General features: G+C 39.6%; 1 protein-coding gene across 2 annotated transcripts in view; it reads right to left on the reverse strand.

The window, feature by feature from the left end:
• LOC308398145 (multiple epidermal growth factor-like domains protein 11) overlaps positions 1-16,636 on the reverse strand; it is a 252,798-nt gene that overhangs the window by 11,737 nt on the left and 224,425 nt on the right. The window contains exons 20-24 of one of the 2 annotated variants that reach the window (XM_080884600.1): positions 13,194-13,322; positions 12,974-13,102; positions 10,451-10,684; positions 10,028-10,179; positions 8,561-8,630 (exon numbers count right to left, since the gene is read on the reverse strand). In XM_080884600.1, the coding sequence (XP_080740726.1) occupies positions 8,561-8,630; positions 10,028-10,179; positions 10,451-10,684; positions 12,974-13,102; positions 13,194-13,322 (714 nt within the window). The remainder of the gene's footprint in view (positions 1-8,560; positions 8,631-10,027; positions 10,180-10,450; positions 10,685-12,973; positions 13,103-13,193; positions 13,323-16,636) is intronic. The other variant, XM_080884601.1, reaches the window with a different exon arrangement.

The following is a 16,636-nucleotide window of genomic DNA, read 5'->3' on the forward strand; positions in this document are numbered from 1 at the left end:
CTTGACTTTTCTCAGTTCATGGGCAGTTATTTTGCGCCTTGGTTTTTCCACACGCTTCTTGCGACCCTGTTGACTATTTTGAATGAGACGCTTGATTGTTCGATGATCACGCTTCAGAAGCTTTGCAATTTTGAGACTGCTGCATCCCTCTGCAAGATATCTCACTATTTTTGACTTTTCTGAGCCTGTCAAGTCCTTCTTTTGACCCATTTTGCCAAAGGAAAGGACGTTGCCTAATAATTATGCACACCTGATATAGGGTGTTGATGTCATTAGACCACACCCCTTCTCATTACAGAGATGCACATCACCTAATATGCTTAATTGGTAGTAGGCTTTCGAGCCTATACAGCTTGGAGTAAGACAACATGCATGAAGAGGATGATGTGGACAAAATACTCATTTGCTTAATAATTCTGCACTCCCTGTATTTTCCCAGTCAGCAGTCAGTATCCATGTCAGATAGACAGAGACATGTCAGATGGACACGCATTTCTCTCCTCCTGAAGGGAGGAAGTATGTTATGTCTGTATGTTTGTTAGCAGTCTAGCATCCAGTTTTCAAATCGTGTGATGATTGATGCAATAACAGGGTGAAGTCATAATAAAAACATCATAAAACATCAAAGTTTTAGTACAGCATTCGCTCCTTGGAGAAGGTTGTGCTCACTCAGTGCTCTTGCTGTACATACAGTCTGGCAGCTGATCATTAAACTGATGTTGTTTTACACTAACTCATGGCTGACTGTTGAGAAAAGAAATCTAGCAACCAAAGGTTCAAAAGAGGATTTAACAATCATCTTTTTAAAAAGCTGTCAGGCGACCTACGAATTCTTACCAAATTCTATGTTTAAACAATACAAACACAAAATTGTACAAAGATATTTCACATTTTGAAACCTGTTTAACATATTGACACATTTTAGAAAATCTTTGATGGTTTAGAAAGCACTGCATTAAAACATCCATCACTGCTCAGAAATACTTCTGATACTTATTATTGGTGAACATCAACGCATTCATAAATACAAGCTAAAATTCTACCAAATGCCAAAAATGCCAGCATGGATAATTAGAGGCTGTGTGGTGAATCAAAAATCCTAAATACTTGGAAATCAGTGACACCATAAAAAGAGCAAAGGGAATGTCTGTCTTATCAGCACAGATTTGATCACTGTCCATGAGCTTATGTAGAGTCCATTTGTGCACATCGCATGGGAAACTTTCACCTTCCATGGCAAATGATACTTAAGTGTAAACTTGGTTCATATTGGAGCAACAAACAAACAAACAAACAGGCTTTAATCAGTTTACTCAGATTTGCTTCTACAGCATCCTGATGACATCATGTAGCAATCAATGTCTTTATTTTTGTCACCAACAATTTTTATTTATTTCATTTTAAACTTCAATAACAGAACTTAAGGATAACTAAATAAATAAATAGTTTAAAAAACAAACAAACAAAAACAAAAAAAAAAACAAAAACCAAAACAAAGGGAAGTTATCCTATTCTTTCTTCGCACACCAATCCCCACACCACCACCCTGTCATTACTCCTGTTCTTCAAGTTACAGAAAGCCAGCTTGTAAAGGGGACCAAATACAATCATATTGATGCAATTTGTCTAATAAACCATAAGTCACTTTTTCGTAAGACGCCAACTTAGCCATTGTCTTTAGCCAGTCTTCATAGGGAGGGGGACTCTTTTTCCGCCAATGTCTTAGCAGCACCTGTTTGGCCGTAGTGAGAGCCAGAATAATCCATCTTTTTGTATAACTGGAAAAATCTCCATCAGAAAGTTCTGTGGTTATACCAAGTATGGACAGTTTTGGTGAGATACCAAATCTCCTTTTTAAAACACTGAAAATTACCTCCATTATATTTTCCCACCAATCCCGAAGTGCCGAACAGCTCCATAAGATATGTAAAATCGAAGCATTTTGACCATCACATCTCCAACATTCGTCCGTAGAGGCCAGGTTCCATTTATACAATTGTTGCAGTGTTCGATGCCACCTATGGACTATCTTAAGTTGAATAAATCTACTGCCTGTTTCTTTATACATAGTATTAACATTTTGAAAACATGAATCCCGTTCAACTGAAGATATGTCCAATGCCATGTCCTGGGCCCAGTAGCCCTTAACTTTCAGGAGAGGGTCAGCTGACCGTTCTTGCAATAAGTGATAAATCTTTGCGGTGATGCCTTTACCCAAGGATGATCTTGAGAGCAGGACTTCCACAGGGCTGCCCACAGGACAACTCAAGGGGGTTCCCAGCCACTTCGATAATGAACTATGTATTTGGACATATCTCCAGAATTGATTACGCTTCAACTTATATAACTCCACAATTTTATCAAAGCTTAAAAAACATTTAGTCCCACAGTCAAATAAATCTGATACATTAAGGATGCCTGCTTTACGCCACTGTAACCAGTCAACCGATGTCCCTCCAATTAGAATTCTTTTATTCCCTCATAAGGTTGCCGAAGGTGATTTAATAATGTCCCAGCGACCTGCCCTATGTAATTTACACCACAATGTCTTTGCATTTGCAATTATAGGATGGGTAGTTTTATGACTGGTATCAAACAGCTCCCTCCAAGGAGAAATACCACCATTAACTTCCGTCTCTATATGGGACCAGATGGGTTTAACTGGTGCAGTAGGTAACCAAGCTCTAAGTTGTTTCACGTTCATCACCCAATAATACCATTGGAAATTAGGCAATGAAAAACCTCCTTGTTTTGCACTCGCTTGAAGTTTCTTAATACTTAAACAATGTGGTGAGCTACCCCAAAGAAACTGCCGGATCAAAAAGTCTAGATCTTTGAAATACTTATCTGGAATGTGTAATGGAATATTGGATAAAATATAAAAGATCATGGGTGCAGTCATCATCTTAATACAGCTAATTTTACCCCATATTGTGAGACGCACTCTGGACCATCTACCAAATTCCATTTTTATTCTTTCAAACATTGGCTCCATATTTGCTCGAACCATCTTAGTGTAATCCGAGGGAATTTGTATCCCCAAATACCTGAAACCATTCACGGACCACCGAAACTCCCACTGTTTAAATAAAGTATGGGGGCAGTGTCCTGACATAGGCACTGCCTCTGATTTATCCCAGTTGACGTGATACCCTGAAAGCAGCGTAAAGCTTTCTATACATTCTAATAGGGCTGGAATTAACTTCCCAGGCTGGGTCATAAGTAACAACATACAGTGGGGCAAAAAAAGTATTTAGTCAGCCACCGATTGTGCAAGTTCCCCCACTTAAAATGATGACAGAGGTCAGTAATTTGCACCAGAGGTACACTTCAACTGTGAGAGACAGAATGTGAAAAAACAATCCATGAATCCACATGGTAGGATTTGTAAAGAATTTATTGGTAAATCAGGGTGGAAAATAAGTATTTGGTCACCTCAAACAAGGAAAATCTCTGGCTCTCACAGACCTGTAACGTCCTCTGTAAGAAGCTTTTCTGTCCCCCACTCGTTACCTGTATGAATGGCACCTGTTTGAACTCATCATCTGTATAAAAGACACCTGTCCACAGCCTCAAACAGTCAGACTCCAAACGCCGCCATGGCCAAGACCAAAGAGCTTTGGAAGGACACCAGGAAAAGTATTGTAGACCTGCACCAGACTGGGAAGAGTGAATCTATAATAGGCAAGCAGCTTGGTGTGAAAAAATCAACTGTGGGAGCAATCATCAGAAAATGGAAGACATACAAGACCACTGATAATCTCCCTCGATCTGGGGCTCCACGCAAGATCTCATCCCGTGGGGTCAAAATGATCATGAGAACGGTGAGCAAAGATCCCAGAACCACACGGGGGGACCTGGTGAATGACCTGCAGAGAGCTGGGACCAAAGTAACAAAGGTCACCATCAGTAACACACTACAACGGCAGGGAATCAAATCCCGCAGTGCCAGACGTGTTCCGCTGCTGAAGCCAGTGCATGTCCAGGCCCGTCTGAAGTTTGCCAGAGAGCACATGGATGATACAGCAGAGGATTGGGAGAATGTCATGTGGTCAGATGAAACCAAAGTAGAACTTTTTGGTATAAACTCAACTCGTCGTGTTTGGAGGAAGAAGAATACTGAGTTGCATCCCAAGAACACCATACCTACTGTGAAGCATGGGGGTGGAAACATCATGCTATGGGGCTGTTTTTCTGCCAAGGGGACAGGACGACTGATCCGTGTTAAGGACAGAATGAATGGGGCCATGTATCGTGAGATTTTGAGCCAAAACCTCCTTCCATCAGTGAGAACTTTGAAGATGAAACGAGGCTGGGTCTTCCAACATGACAATGATCCAAAACACACCGCCCAGGCAACAAAGGCGTGGCTCCGTAAGAAGCATTTGAAAGTCCTGGAGTGGCCTAGCCAGTCTCCAGACCTCAACCCCATAGAAAATCTGTGGCGGGAGTTGAAAGTCCGTGTTGCTCGACGACAGCCCCAAAACATCACTGCTCTCGAGAAGATCTGCATGGAGGAATGGGCCAAAATACCAGCTACTGTGTGTGCAAACCTGGTAAAGACCTATAGTAAACGTTTGACCTCTGTTATTGCCAACAAAGGTTATGTTACAAAGTATTGAGTTGTATTTTTGTTATTGACCAAATACTTATTTTCCACCCTGATTTACCAATAAATTCTTTACAAATCCTACCATGTGGATTCATGGATTTTTTTTTACATTCTGTCTCTCACAGTTGAAGTGTACCTCTGGTGCAAATTACTGACCTCTGTCATCATTTTAGGTGGGGGAACTTGCACAATCGGTGGCTGACTAAATACTTTTTTGCCCCACTGTATCATCTGCATATAATAGAAGCTTATGTTGACTATTACCCATCGAAATTCCAAATATATTTACATTATTTCTCAGTTTTTGTGCCAGAGGCTCTATAGCAATTAGAAAGAGCCCGGGGCTAAGGGGACAGCCCTGTCTTGTGGATCTCTGTAAAAGGAATAGATCTGAGATCTGGCCTGCAATGACTTTGCCAAATTCTTCACTGAAAAAATCCAAAAAATTAGACAAGCAATTGGTACATCAACAGCAGATCCAGGATATGTACTGTGTCCACCAAAAAACTGTTTAAACACCATGAAACAGTTTCACCCTATTAACAGCAAAGACCTGGAGGACATCTTAGGTCAACTGAACTCCTCCTCCTGCTGTTTAGATGTCCTGCCAACAAGTTTTTTCAAAAAGGTCTCAAAGACTTTAGAGTCAGACCTGTTACAGATCGTCAACTTTTCTTTATTATCAGGTGTGTTTCCAGAATCACTAAAAACTGCTGTAATCAAACCTATACTGAAAAAGGACAATCTTGACAAGACACAAATGAACAACTACAGGCCGATCTCAAATCTCCCGTTTTTAAGTAAGATCATTGAAAAAGCAGTTTTTCAACAGCTCAGTTACTTCTTAAAACAGAATAATTGCTACGATGCCTTCCAGTCAGGTTTTAGACAGAACCACAGCACTGAAACCTCTCTGACCAAAGTGTTCAATGACATATGTCTGAACACAGACAGTGGAAAAATGTCAGTCCTAGTTTTACTGGATCTCAGTGCAGCATTTGATACAGTTGACCACAACATATTACTCAAACGACTGGAGAACTGGACAGGTCTTTCAGGAACTGTACTAAACTGGTTCAAAACATACGTAGAAAACAGGAAATACTTTGTATCAATAGGTAACTTCACATCCGAGCAGACAAGTATCACATGTGGAGTTCCCCAAGGTTCCATCTTGGGACCCCTTCTGTTTAACATTTACATGCTCCCACTGGCACAGATTATAAAGAACAACAAAATAAACTACCACAGCTATGCAGATGACACACAAATATATATCACAATGTCACCAGGAGACCGAGGCCCTGTACAGGCTCTTGGTAAATGCATTGAGGAAATCAATGACTGGTTGTGCCACAATTTTCTCCAGCTAAACAAAAACAAAACTGAGGTAATAGTCTTTGGCGCCAAAGAAAAACGATTACAGGTCACCAGAGAACTTCAATCTATACATCTAAAAACCACAAACCAGGCGAGAAATTTGGGTGTAGTGATGGATGCAGACCTAAACTTAGAAAAACACATTAAGACAATAACAAAGTCAGCTTACTATCACCTCAAGAATATATCAAGGATAAAAGATCTGATGTCTCAACAGGACCTGGAAAAACTAGTCCATGCATTCATCTTTAGTAGGCTTGATTACTGTAACAGCATCTTTACAGGTCTACCTAAAAAATCAGTCAGACAACTACAGCTCATTCAGAACTCTGCTGCTCGAGTCCTCACTAAGACCAAAAAAGTGGACCACATCAGTCCAGCTCTGAGGTCCTTACACTGGCTGCCTGTCCGTCAGAGGATAGACTTTAAAGTTCTGATGCTGGCCTATAAAGCTCTGAATGGTTTAGGACCAAAATACATCAGTGACCTCCTGACCCAGTATGAACCTTCCAGGTCCCTCAGGTCATCTGGATCCGGTCTTTTATCAGTTCCCAGAGTCAGAACCAGACACGGAGAAACTGCATTCAGCTTTTATGCTCCTTATATCTGGAACAAACTCCCAGAAAGCCTCAGATCAGCTGAAACACTCAGTTTATTTAAATCCAGGTTGAAGACTCACCTGTTCTCAGCTGCATTTGAATAAAGCACCAAATCCACACTTTAAGCTTAAATTTCAAAACTTACATTTAACTACTGATCTTATCTACTGTTCTGATTTTATCTGTTTTGATTTTATATACTGTTGTTTGTTTGTTTGTTTGTTTGTTTGTTTGTTTGTTTGTTAATTAGTTAGTTAGTTTATTTGCTTGTTTTAATCAATTTTAAATCATGCTTTTTATTTGTTCTTGTTTCTAATGTCTCTGTAAAGCACTTTGAATCACCTTGTTGTTGAATTGTGCTATACAAATAAACTTGCCTTGCCTTGCCTTGATATGAGCCCATTCGTCAATACTCGCACTGAAGGCAAATCATATAATATCTTTATCCACCTGATAAAATTATCACCAAAACCAAACTTTTCAAATGTCTTAAACAGATAATCCTACTCAACACAATCAAAAGCTTTTGCAGCATCCAGCGACAGGGCCACTGTTGGATATACTGAATCATATAGATAATTTTGCAAATTAACCAACCGCCTAATATTATCTGAACCATAGCGGTTTGGAACAAAACCAGATTGGTCTGCATGAATTATTTTCGCCATTACTACTTTTAATCGACCCGCTAAGACCTTTGCCAAGATTTTTTGGTCAGAATTCAGCAAAGATATGGGGCGGTAACCACCTGGGTCTAAAGGGTCTTTCCCAGTTTTAAGAACAAATGTTATAAGTCCAGAGTGCATTGACTGAGGTAATGAGTCTACTTTGAACGCCTCATTATAAACATTGAGCAACAGGGGACTTAACATATCCTCAAATGCTCTATAGAACCCGTCTAATCCTGGAGCTTTATTAAGTGGCATACTGTTAATTGCACAGGTAATCTCCTCCACTGTAATTGGAGCATCTATAATCTGCTGGTCAGTAGTAGAAAGCTGTGGCAGGTTTAAATCAGTAAAGAATGCTTCGAATTTCTGTTCATCTAAACTACCTTGTGTAGAATAAAGATTATTGTAAAAGGCCCTGAATCCATCATTTATATGTCTAATAGAAGTTGAAATAACCCCATCTGGTTGTCGTATGCCTGCAATATGGTTCATACTGTCTTTCTGTTTAAGACGGTATGCTAATAAACGACTCGGCTTTTCTCCCATTTCCCAATATGCTTGATTAATGCGAAATAAAGCGTATTCTGCCTTTCTGTTGTACAGTACATTCAACTTATATTTAACTTTAACGATTTTATTCAACGTAACTCTGTCTTTTGTGTGGGAATGTACTGCCTCAAGTGTCTTTAATTTGGCTTCTAACGTAATGATATTCTTGTTAGCTGCCTTCTTTTTAAAGGGAGCGTAAGAAATTATCCTCCCCCTTAAGTATGCCTTCATAGCATCCCACCAAGTAGCCAATGTAGTGTCCTCTCGATTATTTGTCTGTTTGTAAAATTGTATTTCATCTCTTATCAATTTAATAAACCCAGAGTCTTTAATTAAGGACACATTTAAATGCCATCTGCGGCTTTGAGGAATCTGTAAAATATTTCCAAGACATAGAAAAATTGGCGCATGGTCCGAGAATACTATATTACCAATACTTGAATAGAGTTATTCACTAAGGCTTCAGAAATAAGAAAGTAGTCGATTCTAGTATAAACACTATGAGGCGGAGAGTAAAAGGAGTATTCCCTGCCCTCTGGATGCATGCAATCAATGTCTTTATAATCATATTCTGAACACGAGTAAAACCAGCAACTACTGTGCACACAAGCATTAACAGAGTGATGATATTGTTGGAAACACTCAGTAAAACTGAATGAGGATACATTTCAAAGAAGACAGATGTCAGAATGCAACTGGCTAAGAACAGTGGGTCATAAAACGAGGCTGAAGGTGTAGAAAAGACTGACCGAGCTCACTGAGGTTGCAGTAGGCGCCCCACTCTGGAGCGCTGTTCCTGTGTTGCTTCTTTGTCTTCATCTGGAAATTTCACAGAGACACATTAAAGGTAAAAAACAAACAAGACATCTTCGTAAAGAATGTTTCAGAAAAACTGTCTCGATCTTAAAAATGAACACTTCTATCAGCTGTAGACAGGATGATGTAACAGGGTACAAACATTCGAATTCAGCTGTAAATCAGTGTGTTGAGAGTATATACTGTAGAGTGAAATGGGTTTGTTTTTGAGGAAAATAAATTTAAAAAGAAAGTCCTTTTTTTCTTGAAGGGAACCATAAATGTGGAACAGCAAAAACTCATATAGTCCTGTGTGAAAATTAAGCACACGACCCATGACTCAATAGCCTGAAGAACCACTCTTAGCAGAAATAACACAGTAAGCGTCTTCTGTATGATTTTATCAGTCTGTCACATCCCTGTGGGGGGATTTCGTCCCACTCGTCTTTGCAAAACTGCTTTAAATTATTGAGGTTTGCAGGCATTTGTTATGCACAGCATAAGATCCTTCCACAGCATTTCAATCAGGTTGGTGTTTGGACTTCCTGCAGCTTTTCTGGTATGCTTGAGTAACGGGGTTTTGACTGTTGGACAGATGGCTTCACATTTCACTCTAGTACACATACTTTGTATATGTTGGGTTCTTTCTATTTTTATTTTCTTCAGCAGTTTGCACAGTCTGACCTTGGGACCAGCAAAGTGCTTTTGATTTTATAGAGGTGATCACATTTGACTGGATATGATGCTGTTGTGCTTTCTTTCTGTTGTATCAGCTTTTTAGAGTTTGACAGTAAGATCTGTACTGAGGGCAATTTAGTTCAGGTGGGATTAAAAACGTCACATTAAGCTGGAGTTTCTTAGACTGAGATGTGGCAAAGGAAAGAAAAAGACAAAACAAATTGCACTGAAAATTTGGTCACCAATAAAAAGTTAAATCTTTATGGATTAACACTGGGTTGCTTTTTTCCCCTTAATAAATGAAATGATCATTTAAAAACTGCATTTTTATTTACTCAGCTTATCTTTGTCTATGATTAAAATGTGTGACAAATATCCAAAAAGTAAGAAATCAGGAAGGGGGCAAATATTTTTTACACAGATACCCATTAGCAAAAAAGTCTTTCTTCCTGCTAAATCATCCAACTTTGCTTCTATGTACCTGACCTACAGAGGTTAGCCTCAAAGCAGCACAGCCTAAGGAATACCTTTGAATTGTTTGTTTTCTTTTAAATAAAGACAGTTAATTGCTACGAGGAGGTACTAATCAGTTTGCGTTTTTCTAATTTGGGTGAACTGAACCTTAAAGTAGAAACTTATTTGTTGTATAACAAAAAAAATTGGAGTATATTTATTAGCAGCCCCTCATTAAACAAACTCTTAAAGCTTTCTGAGGGCAAAATATAAAAGGTTTTTGAACCCACCTTGGCGAAACTCCTCTTATCTGGCTTGGCATAGTGTGTGGCATAGGTGCAGGACCCCAGGGTGCGGTAGCTGGGGTTGGAGAAGCAGCCACCTAAAGAGCTGCTACTGGGAGAGGACTCTGAAGAAGAAAGCAGGCCTGTGCACTGCAGCCCTGCTGCCCCAACATCAAGACATGTTCTCACATACTGAGCTCTATGTGTCATACATGCATATATATGTACAGTGCACCTGACACAAAGTATTTAACCTTTAATTTAATCACCCAGATCTGAAAAAACGGATCATTCATTGTCTTTACCTGTTGGTTGTGTAATTTCCCAGCAGGTTACGATTACCATCAACTGCTCTGAATTCTGTTGTATGCCATTCTAAACATAAATAACACCAGTCAGATGAAAAGGACAGACACACGGATATCGTACCTGAGAGGGAGTAGTCAGTGGAGCTGATGTTCAGGGCAGGTGTATAGGTGACACTAGGCACACGGTGGCCTTTCTCTCTTTGTCGATAACGGAACCAGACCACCAGAGCAAGCATGGCCATGATCATCAGCAGCAGGAAGACGATGCCCAGGACAGCCCCCGTCGACTGCCGCTGCGATGCCAGAGCTGGGCTCATCTTGGTGTAGGGGTTCAGCTCCTCCATCATCAAGGCCGCTGAGGAGAACACAGATGAGTAACACTGCATTTTAATGTTTGACACACTCACATCACCTGTACAGTGTAATCAGGCATTTTTGCTGAATGAGAATTTCAGAATAAAATTCCTCTCATTTCACTCAATTTATTGTGCTATTGACTTTTATTTTGGTATTTTGCCATGATACAAATGCATGTATCTACAAAGGACAGATAATGAAAGGCAAACAGTTAAGGAGTAGGGTGGGGTGATACCGCCAAACTGGCGGAGTCTGCAGTGACACGGGTTCCATAATCGTCTTTGGAGGTAAACAGAGAGCTGAGCACGAATATGAAGCTGTTGAACTACTTTTGGTAACCGAGTCAAGCATTCAGTCATCGCCAGATGCTCGCGGCTGCCATCTAGTGTGGATTCTGGTTTGATGCCTTGCATTAATCCCTCCCTCTGTGCAGATCTTGTGTACGCCCTTGGAAGCTTGCAATACCATGGCTGTGTCCCAATTAAGAGACTGCACGCTTGAAGTACGCGCACTACGCGTACTACGTACGGTGCGTACTATAAGTACGAGAAGTGTGGAAGTGAGAGGCTTGTGAAATGGGACGGTATACACTTCGTCGCGCTGTTCAGGTTGCCTAGCAACCATGATACTAACCGCGAGACACGTTTCATACAGCTTTGTTTGACAGAAATGAAGGAGAAAAATGTTTTGTTGGTCATTCATTTTTGTCATGACATCACTTTAGCTGAGTATCTGAGGCTGAGACCACAGGACTGTAAAACATGATTGTTGGGCTTCATGTCTGTGCTGAACAGTCATTTAAGATTAGTTAGTAAATAAGATTAGCTAGTAAATAAGATTAGTTAGTAAATAAGATTAGCTAGTAAAGAAAAATTAGCTCATGTTGTTCATGAGACTAAAGTCATCTCACTGTGGCAATGTAAATATAATATGGCCAATATTATAGTATTGTCAGATTATTATGAGATATATATATATACACACATATACATATATCACTGACTTTCAGCTTGTTGTGTTTGTGGATATATGACTGACTTTAATTATTACACATTCGCACATAAATAAGTGACGTCATATTCAGTACTTTAGTTCACTCTTCGGCCGCTCCATCTTATTAGGGAAATTCCACATACATAAATGTAAATTTCAAAACTCAACCCCATCATTTAATTTGTTTTTGATTGAAATTGAATATTACTTAAACTCTCTTAAATTAACTTCCAATAAAAAAGGTTTATCATTGATTGAAGTTCATTCAGAAATGTTTAACGAATGAGCTGTCACAACTTTCAAGTACAAAGTTGTTATGGAGTCTGTCACATTCCCCCTTTTTTCTTTTTTTATCCTTTATTTATTTATCCTTCTCATTTCATTGTACTGTATATTGTTACTCTTATTTGCCTTGTATGTCTACTGTACAAACTGAACTGGAATGACTGACTGTTCGCTTTATGATTTCAATAAAGTTTGAAAAAAAAAAAAAAGAAAAATCTCTTCGGCCGCTCCCTTCTGCCGTATTTTGCGGCAAAATTATCCACACCCACCGCCGCGCTATGAATTGTGGGATATATGGGACCACGAAGCGTGCACCGGACCACGCTTGATATTTGGGGAAATCGAGGGAGTATGCATTTGAAGCACACTTCGAATTGGGACAGCCGTCGTCACGTGGCGGTGACGTAACCGCACTTGAAATGCGTACTTCAAGCGTGCAGTCTCTTAATTGGGACACAGCCCATGACCGCACACTCTTGGAAGTCAAACTGACGACTCTGGTGCTCTTTGCTTGGGTGATCATGCAGCTGCTTAAGAGTATGTATTCTGTATTTACAGTCTTGCATGTCATTATTTTTGTTTCCACTTCATTTCATTTGGAGTATTTAAGAATTGCATATTTAGTATATTTTTATTTGCTACTGTGTTTCCCCTTTAACCAAAATAGTACAGTTATTCAATCTGCAGTCATTGTAGTGGTTTATACATTTACTTGGCAAGTGAATGGTTGCTGGTTCAGCTAAAGACCATTAATATTTTTTATCAGAGTACCATTTGCACTTGTCTGTCTATTCGAGAGGTCTTTGTACTTCCATCTTTTAGGAACAGTCTTATCTACTACCTTAGTACATATCTACTATTATATGAAGATTTGTCTGTATGAGTTTTGCAGATGTTCTGTTATTTTATATTTTATTATTCAACTGAACTGAGGGTACATCTAAAGAAACCAAAAGAATAAGTCAGATCATGTTCCATCCTTTCTCTTTACAGAGCCATTTGTTCTCACCCTGGTCACAACGGATGCCTTTAAAGCCGATGCTGCAGTAGCAGGTTCCGGTCACGTAGTCACAGGTGGCATTGTTCATACACTCACACAGCTGCTGGCAGCCGTAGCCAAATGTCCCTGCGGGACACTCTGGACACAGGAACAGGGATTTAAGACATGTTGAACTTTAACACGTGAATGTGCAACTCTCCTGCATGTAAGAACCACTAAACACACTCACTGAGCTCACAGCTGTGTCCTATAAAGCCTGTCCTGCAGGAGCACTGTCCCGTGATGTGGTCACAGTCTGCTCCATTCTGACAGCGACACACCTCAGCACAGTGAGAGCCGTAGAAACCTGCAGGACAGCCTGAAGGGAAACAACCACTGGTTTAAAAAAAATCTATATTATGCTTTACATGTGGACAAGAATTTTCAGTAGCAGCAGCAATTTCACTCTGTCACTCTGAACCCATCTCTGTGCAGAGACATGATCAAAAACGTGAAATGTCTTTGGAAGCATTTTCTCTGGGACGAGCTAATCACTTCTGTCACAGTGGAACCAAAGTGGAAATTCAACAAAACCCTCATTTCATGCAGACGTTTAACTGACCACACTCTCTCATGTAAATTTCTGGTGATGCAAAAACATGGAGAAACAGCTCCTATAGCAGACAAATCAAATGACATGACAGAAAACAAACTTGGCTGGTTCTAGGCTAGAACTGATACTAGTCAAAAGAAAATAACATACTGATTTGGATCCGTTTTTTTCTTTTGTGCGTCAAGCAAATGTACAGATACATGGTTACTGTGACTTATCAACTTTATAAACGCAGGACCAGAGACTGAAAAATGAAGTAAACATGGAAGAGCGTAAAAAAGATGTTCTTTACATGGCCTTACAGCATGGAGTAACAATGTGTGGGAGTGTCGTTCAATTCAATGTCTTTTAATACATTTTAATACATCAATTTTTAATATAGCGCCAAATCAGAGCAGCAGTTGCTTTAAGGCATTTTATATTGTAAGGTACCCTGCAATAACAGAGAAAACAGAAAACCCAACAACCACATGACCTCCTATGAGCAAGTGCTTTGGTGACAGCTGGAAGGAAAAACTCCCTTTTAACAGGAAGAAACCTCCAGGTGGGGTGGCCATCTGCTGGAGGCGAGGAGAGGAAGACGGGGCAAAAACACATCGTGGAAGAGAACAAGAAATTGATAATAAGTAATGATTAAATGCAGAGTGGTGTGAAAAAAAGAGGTAAGTGAAGAACAAATACTTTTTATCAAAAAGAAAAGTTTTAAGGCCAATCTCAAAAGTACAGAGAGGGTGTCCATGACTCGAATCGAAACTAGGAGGGGGTTCCACAGCAGAGTGGAAGCTGAAGGCTGCCAGGAGACTGTTTATTGTGTGCATTGAAAGACGTTGGTCAAAAAGTCCTCAAAGTGTTCCTGGAGACCAGGGTGATTCTAGCTTTGCAGAGGTTTTTTCTTTTTGTTTTGTTTTACAGGACAAAAACGTTTTTTTCAGGTTAAACAAAAATGTTCTAAATTAGTTAGATGCCGTCTCTTCTCCAGCTTACGAGTTATCTGCTTTAAGGTACGCATTAGTCAGGGGAAGAGGACGACTGCAGGTGATGGCTGTGGCACACACATCCGTTGTTTCAAAAGAGAGCATTAGGTGTTAGGCTGATGAGATTCTTTGGAGTAACACATACAAACTAGGACACATTAATACTGAAGCTGCAAGTTGCAAGTGTTCATAGTCCAATGCAAACAAAGTTAATTACAACTTTGTTTGATTGTTAACCACATTTTCTCAAAGTGACCTGCTTCGTTTGTTATAATATCTAATTTTCTGTAGGTGTAACACATGTTCTAATTCTAAAGATTTGAGGTGTCTCAGGGGTCTTCCAGTTTTTCTCGCTAACAGCATTGATAAGGAAATGAATGGCCTGAGCATCATAATGACCACTTACACTGTTTGAATCAACCCAGAATTAGGGTTGTTCGATATAACGATATATATCGATGACGATATAAAAACGTCTATCGTTTCATTTTACGCTATCGTTTGTTTCGTGGTGTCGCAAAATAAACTGTTTACCGCAATATTTCTTCATGGTTCTGATGTCACTGTAGTAAAGTTCTCTCTCTCTTATATTTAATATAACCACACTACGGACAGACAAGCGCCTGTTTTTATGCGTTGTCGTTAGCAACAATGACGGTAACAGCATGACGTGTCCGCTTGTTTATGTTCCACATAAACCTTTCACAATAAAGCTCATGATCCTGTTGAGACTTTTCAAAATAAACTGAATCACATGAAAGAGCAGATTTTTAGAATTTAAAAAAGAGCCGCCAGGTGCTAAAAAATAAACCTCAGACTCAAACGTTAGAACAGGCTTTCCCCCGCAGCACGCCGTGTAATAAATACTCACAAAGAAAACGGCGCCGTTACAACTTCTGTCTAAAAATGTGTCGTTTCATGCATCGTTAAAACTCGACTCCAGCTACACGACGCACAGCTGGAAACACTTCACACAAGACGAGCTGCATTTAACATTTGACGGATAAGGTGTGCCAATAATGTGCTATATGCATTATAAAATGGACTGCTGCCTTTGTCCAGTGGCTTCTAAATCCACCACTGCCATATCGACCAGTTTAGAAAATTTACTCTTCCCTAAAAAAAAAAAAGAAAAGACAGAAAATGTCTACAGAGGCCTGACTGACAGAGAGGGGTTTGCTCATGAGCTTCAAAACACCTATTTGTGGTCTTTCTGTGTGGCCATCTTCATGATGACCTCCCTATTTTGGGGATAATGCTGCCCAACAGTGAGGGGCCAAGAACGTCCTACCGCAAGAGGTTTAGGGGCCAAGGAGTGATGTGCTCTTTCCACCAAACTCATTTCCCCTGAAAGTATTCAGACCCCAGCAGGAGATGGAAGATAATCTGAGATGAACGCAGTAGGCTTTCTTTTCTCTGTACCTTCTGGAATCCTCATAATATTAATGTTCTGATGCCTCAAGCAAAATTCGAAATCTGCCAGTTTCTTTTTTTAAAATATATATATATTTTTAAAAACTATTTGGTAACAGATCTGTAACAGGACTGAAACAGAAAACAAAGCTTTAGAGAGGGTCTCAGCTCTCTGTGCAAGTTACTGTGAAAGAGTGTGAGAAGAGAAAATTGTAACAATTTAAAAATAACATTTCTCAGCATAAAATTAAAAAAAGATTTGGTTATTTCATCTTCTACAGTCCATAATATTGTGAAAGGTCTGTGAGTCTTTGGACACTTTGTATTGTAGCCTCCAATTCTACTTTAAAATGTCCTTTGAACCACAAGTAAACCAGCAGCCTGAGAGCGAAGTGCTCCATCGGGGGGATTTGTTTCCCCTGCACAAACAGATTTCTCCAGATTCACAGAATCTTCAAATCAAATCAAATCAAATCACTTTTATTGTCACATCACATGTGCAGGTACATTGGTACAGCACATGTGAGTGAAATTCTTGTGCGCGAGCTTCACAAGCAACAGAGTTGTGCAAAATACAATAATGTAAACAAGCAAAATACAAGAATGGCTACATCTGAAACTAATAAATATATGTACAATATATAATAGTATATGCATTTCTGGATGTGTATACTAAATATTTTTCTACGTGTG

Source organism: Rhamphochromis sp. 'chilingali' (assembly GCF_963969265.1).
Source record: "Rhamphochromis sp. 'chilingali' genome assembly, chromosome: 6".
Lineage (NCBI taxonomy): Eukaryota > Metazoa > Chordata > Actinopteri > Cichliformes > Cichlidae > Rhamphochromis > Rhamphochromis sp. 'chilingali'.